Source organism: Gavialis gangeticus, unplaced genomic scaffold (assembly GCF_001723915.1).
Source record: "Gavialis gangeticus isolate Ggan-Ray unplaced genomic scaffold, GavGan_comp1, whole genome shotgun sequence".
Taxonomy (NCBI): domain Eukaryota; kingdom Metazoa; phylum Chordata; order Crocodylia; family Gavialidae; genus Gavialis; species Gavialis gangeticus.
In genome coordinates, this window is record NW_017729016.1 from 17,342,680 (window position 1) to 17,348,679 (window position 6,000).

The 6,000-nt window shown below is 41.1% G+C and overlaps 1 protein-coding gene across 2 annotated transcripts in view; it reads left to right on the forward strand.

Moving 5' to 3' along the window:
* EIF3B (eukaryotic translation initiation factor 3 subunit B) overlaps window positions 1-4,449 on the forward strand; it is a 29,161-nt gene extending 24,712 nt beyond the window's left edge. For both annotated transcript variants that reach the window (XM_019512960.1, XM_019512961.1), the window contains exons 16-20: window positions 347-472; window positions 1,000-1,077; window positions 1,664-1,772; window positions 2,395-2,513; window positions 3,899-4,449. In XM_019512960.1, coding sequence (XP_019368505.1) covers window positions 347-472; window positions 1,000-1,077; window positions 1,664-1,772; window positions 2,395-2,498 — 417 coding nt within the window. In that variant the 3' untranslated portion in view covers window positions 2,499-2,513; window positions 3,899-4,449. The remainder of the gene's footprint in view (window positions 1-346; window positions 473-999; window positions 1,078-1,663; window positions 1,773-2,394; window positions 2,514-3,898) is intronic.
* Window positions 4,450-6,000: the final 1,551 nt, after the last annotated feature.

Sequence of the window (6,000 nt, forward strand, 5' to 3'; positions counted from 1 at the left end):
AGCACCTCAGTGTCGAGCACAGCACATGCCCTGAACAGGAATTGCGTCGGTTTGACCCAGCTCCCTACCATCTGTATAGCTCATGCGCTTCAGCAGGGTGTTTTGGTTCTTAGCTGATTGAATCAGCTGTTAGACAAAGGCACCAAACCCCGCTCCCCCACCCCCTGCTGAAGTGTGAGCTATACAGATGGTGGGGAGCTGGGTCAAACTGATGTGATTCTTCTTCCAGTAAAGCACTTTTTGTCTCCATGTCTGTCAGCACCCTAAGATACTGTAGTGATAAGATTTTCTGCTGCTATAGTAAAATGAATCCACCTGACCAAGATCTCTCACTGTGGCTTTCTAGGTGGACAATGCCTACTGGTTATGGACCTTCCAGGGTCGTCTTCTCCAGAAGAACAATAAAGACCGTTTTTGCCAGCTGCTTTGGAGACCCCGACCTCCTACTCTGCTCAGCCAGGATCAGATCAAGGTACTGTACACCACTAAACCCTTTTTGTATAGACCGTGGTGTAAAGAATTTGGGTGATACCATTTTGGGGGTATGACAGCTTTCCATTCCCCAGGCTGAGTTCTGGTGTTTTCTGTTTTTCTCATGAAGAGAGTTCAGAATTTAACTGCAGTATGCAAATATGGAAATGGTTCTGTAGATACCAAGTAGTGCTCTCAATTTAATTTATCACTGTTTCTGTTTAACAAAAAATACAACCAAAAAACCCCCCAAACACCCCTCCCTTTGGAAGCTTCATAGGGAAACTAGAAGGGTAAAACAGCAGAACATAGTTATTCAGAACCTTACAGTTGCATAGTTGCAGAAATACATAAGCAATTTTATACACCCAAGCAAGATAGACTGCAAAAGAGGTAAAGAAGTTTCCCTTTGTTTAAAAAGGATTCACATGTAAAGCAATTGCCTCTTAAACTGTTTATTTTTGGGGGAGGAGAGGGTATTGTGATTGTCAGTCTGTAGTCTTGGTTGACACAAGTTCCTTTTTACAGCAAATTAAGAAGGACCTGAAGAGATACTCCAAGATCTTTGAACAGAAGGATCGTCTGAGCCAATCCAAAGCCTCAAAGGTAAAAAGCTTTGGGAACACAATGAAGAGTATTTGAGGCACTAACCTAGTGTCACTGTTGCAGTCCTGCTCCATGTAGTTTTGAATTAGTCACTGCTTCCAGAAGCAGGTCCCTTAGCCTAAAGCAGAAGTTTGTGGATTTTGACTTAGGTTTACCTCCCGCAGCTACCAGGGGTGGGAAAGGAGTAACCCAGGGATGACACTTGCACTTACTTTACCCCAGCAGCATAAGTGTAGGAAAGTGGCAAGACAGTTCTACCAAATGAACAATCCAAGGAATTCCAAGGCCCAGTATTATTTGTGTATTATATACAAGGAATTGGCAGGAGGTCTGTTTTTTTAGCATGGGGACCTGAATATCCTTGGCTGGCACTTGTTGTGGGTTCCTGATGATACTTTTCTCTATCTAATTGGTTCTTCTAGTAAAACTTGAGAGAAACTAACAAGCCAAGGATGCTACCTTGGAAAAAGAGCTCTAATTAGACTAGCGAAGCTGTAGTCGTAAGTGAAAAGCACCTGGATCACTTAAAATGCATGGGTACACTGTGTCAGTGGGTTTATTAATAGCCTTTTCTTGTCTTTTGTAGGAGCTGGTGGAAAGGAGACATACAATGATGGAAGAGTTCAAGAAATACCGCAAGATGGCACAGGAACTTTACATGGAACAGAGAAATGAGCGTTTAGAGCTTCGAGGCGGTAAGGCACACATTGAAACCAACAACATTATAAAGGTTTGGCTGTTGGTTAATAAATCAATCAACCAACATCACTGGCTGCACTAACTGTCTTGGGTAGTGGCTCAGTTGTTATTGGAATCTTCATATTAGTATTGGAATAGTGTCCCTCTTCCTACTTAATTTTGAGCAGGGACAGTCTCCTCCATTATCACCCATCCATTGTATTATTGCAAGGCCCATTTTGTTGAAGGAAAAAGTCTCAACTGGTTTTGATTTGTTGTGATTATTAGAAGTTTAAAAATATTGCTGACACCCAGGAGGTGGTATTGAGAATGTCTGTGGCTAACCTTTTGTCTGATTTGGGGTTAAGACTGAGATTTTTTCCATCGGTTGGGTTGAGAGAGGTAATGGAATGATTGCTGCTGCTGCCCAACATGAGAAATGACTGACTTGATTACAAAGCTTCACGCAGAGGGCCAGAGCAGAGTAGTTAAGCAGTGAACTAGTTAATGTTCCTAATTTTGAGTGATAAAATAAAATACTTTTATTTTACAGATGGCTTGCTGCTGTTCCCTTTACTCCTTGATCAGTTGCATTGTGGGTATTTGCATGCAGGACTAATGTTTCTTCTCTTTGCCTAGGGGTGGACACAGATGAGCTGGATAGCAATGTAGATGACTGGGAGGAGGAGACAGTTGAATTTTTTATCAACGAAGAAATTATTACCATTGCAGAACCGGAGTAGTCTAATAAAACTGTGGTAAGACAGGTTTCTCTCTCGGTGCGGGGGGAAACCTTCCGTTCTGCTGTTGCAGCACTTCCAGGACTTGTAGAAGAACCACCTGGAGAAAACTATAAAGATGTGTGCATGGTATAAATGAATGTTTCTATCTCCTGACTTGGCTGCCATACTTTTTATCTCAGTTGAAAGATTCTGGAGAGCCAACTATAGAGGTTTTCTGGAAGTGAAGGCTTAGGTCAGCTCATGAATGCACTAGTGTTCTATAGAGCATTCTCTCCTGTTGTCTTGCCAGCACTATACTTTCAAAGACCGAGAAGCCTTTGAATTGGTCCTTAAACATGGTGCATTGGAGGTACATAATGAAACTGCCTATGCAGCATGAGAAATTTCTATAGCTGTGCCAGTGGACATGAAAAGATTGCCATCTTAAGCAGGTGTGGAAAATGCTGTGATGCTTTCTGTCACAAAGTTTTAACTGTTCAACAAATTAGTTGTATAATTTTACACTTCAGAACTGACTTCATCTGCTCAGAGTTAAATGTCCACTTGCTGTCTGCTATTTCTTCCTAAAAATGTCGGTCGCATTTCAAAATGTAACAGACACTACAGGGTATGTTGTATTGCTGAAAGTGCTTGATGTTGAAGCCTATTTAATCCAGCAGTCTGCCTTTCTGCTGTGCCTCTCCCTGCCCCTCCCCCCTTTGCTGTTCACATTGTACAGACAGATGTTGGCAATGCTGATGGCCTTAACTTTGCACTTGATCTGAGAAGCATGAATTGTAATCTTATATCTTGCTTAGAAAGATGAAGGATTGCCAACTAAGACAAGATTCTAGCATGGATTGCTACCTTTCTCAATTTCAGTTATGTATGTGGGAGTTAAGACGACAACTGCAGGTGAAAACCAAGGACACCTATCAGTGTAAAGAATGAATAATACAACCCAAAGATTGACAGCCTATGGCCTGCAGGCTGGATCTATCCAGGAACCAGGGGGCTTCAGCAGTGTTTGGTAGGTAGGGACTTTGCCTGGGTTATGCCATGGCGTGCAGATGGGGCAGTAGCCAAATTATAGCACCAGCGTGCCTCGGACCCTAGGTCATTCTTGTCTACTGCTGGTATAACCCACTTGCCCATCAACCAATGCAAAGGTTTGACTCCTAATCCTTTACATGGCTTGATCCAGCAGCTGTGGTTCTCTTGTGTTACAATCAAGTGGAAGGTGCCTAGAAGAAAAATAAAGGAGGTGTGCAGCCTGACTTTCTGAGTTGAATAGGCTTCATCAAAGGGTACTGAAGTGCAGCATTGTAGGAGTCCCTTCCACTATACAGATGAGAGAATTCGGAATTACTTGTTTGAGGCCCAGTAACTGACTGACTTTGCTTTTTTTTCCTTCTCTGCAGCACCACCATATCTTGTACTGAAAAGAGGTTTGTTCATTTTCAGAAAGCCTACATCATCTTTGGAATCTTTAGACCATCTTCTCTCACTCTGGATGGTGAATGCGCCACGTTCTCTCCATTCTGACACATTGTAGTGCCTTTAAAACCCGCTGCCTGCAGGAGGGATATTTGCAAAGGCACTGCTTTTAAATTTTTATTCATTTTTAGGGGTTTTCTTTTTAAATCCACCACTACCAGTATTTGCTATCTGACTCGTGTGGTACTTACCAGTTGGCAGTTTTTAATTGCCCTCGGGTGAGTGTCAGCAGTGCACCTTCTGGAGTCTGGCGCGCACAATGCTTCTCTTCACTGAGGACACTTTTTACGTCCCATGTGCATGGACAGGTGTTTGTTTTGTATGGGAAAAGATCTGCAGGGAAACCATTTTTCACATGATGTATTTTAGTGTGCTGAAGCGGCACTACAGTGGGCTGTACCCTCCTCCATTCAGATTGTGACAGGATCTCTCAGTGGGTTGAACATGAAAATAAAAACAGACCTATACTAAAAAATACAGGCCGTCTTGTGTGTTGTCTGTAGGAAAACTTTTAACTGACTAAAATTGGATGTATTCTGAATGATAGGAGTTTCTCCATTTAGAATAGGCCACCGCTTTTCATTATTTTATATCCCGGTTTCATTACAGCTGTGTTGATCCTTTTCTTGCAGTCATACACTGCAGAACAATTATACACTTTTAATAACTACAGTGGAATGATTTGAAAATGAAAGGATGTTTCTTAGAGACCTACTTAAAGGCATTGCTACTGGTGCAACAGCAGGATTTTGGAAGCTTTTAATAGGTTTTACTAGGAAGCTTTGGTTGAAAAATCTATTTGAAGGAATACTGTATTCACACAAGGAGCTGTAGAGCTCCAGGCATCAAAATATTGGATATACAAGGGAGCCAATCTAATATGGAAGAAGGTTCAGAATTCTTAAAGCTTCTGAAGCAATACCTTTTGGGCAAACTTCCCTCAAGCAGGAAAAAGGGAAATCTCCCAAGAATCTGGTTCATTTTTTTTTTTTTGTTTTTTCCCCAGCAGAAAAGTTTGTCAAAATGAGCATGTTTGGTACTGAAACTTCAGTGAAGTGGTTGCTTGTGGCAGGTTTTCTTTCACTTGTTTGAAGAGAAACTGTCCCATACTTTGGCCTGGTTGCAACACCAATTAAATTATTGTTTTGCACCCGGTAAGATAAGTCTCTTGTCCAATATACTTTGACTTTTCCATGACTCATACCCTTTCCTAGTACAGGGTATCTTGTACTTTTTTTGCAAAGTTGAATAATAAAATGATTAGACGGAGACCTTCAGTACATAGCTGGACAAATACTATATTCCAAAACCTGATTAAATGTTGAACTATAGTAACCCAAGTGTGATCCTGATCCTGAGTGCATTCGTTTTGTTGAGTTAGAGATTTTGTGCTTTGAACTAGATGCTGTTATCAAATACTTCTATTTCTAAGGATCCAGTCAGTGGTTAATACACTACAAATACTTTAGAGGGCAACATGCTTTCATTAGGTGCTTTCCAGGAGCTCACGCTCCTCCCCCACCCCAAAAAAAAAAGTATTTGGGCTCCTCCCCCTAAGCTTTATTTAAGGCTTCTGATAGGCTAGCTCATGTATGTGCAATCACTAAAACTTGAGCAATGCATAGCTAAATATTCAAGGAAGCTTTCAGCCCTTTATTACACTGAAATCCCCCTACCTAGTTAAAAAGAAGGAAAAAAAAACTTTTTGAAAACTTGAGGATGCAAGGTGATCAAAATAAAGAAACTCTTGCTGTTGTGTTTAGTTTCTAATCACGTGGAACCTGAAAAGTTAAATCTTGTGTCTAACAGAGCAGACACAAGATGAATGTTTGATCTTAAATTCTATTTGATATCCTAAGCTAAGAAATTTCTACCTGTTGTATTTATTTTCTAGTTTAAATTGGATTTACTGTATTTTACTCTGTCCTTTTTGGAGCAGAGCAGTATCATGCACTTGATGATACAGTACCCAGGGACTCGCTTCATGTAGCTTGTGTGTGTTGCTTCTTCAGGGTGAAAAATGTTA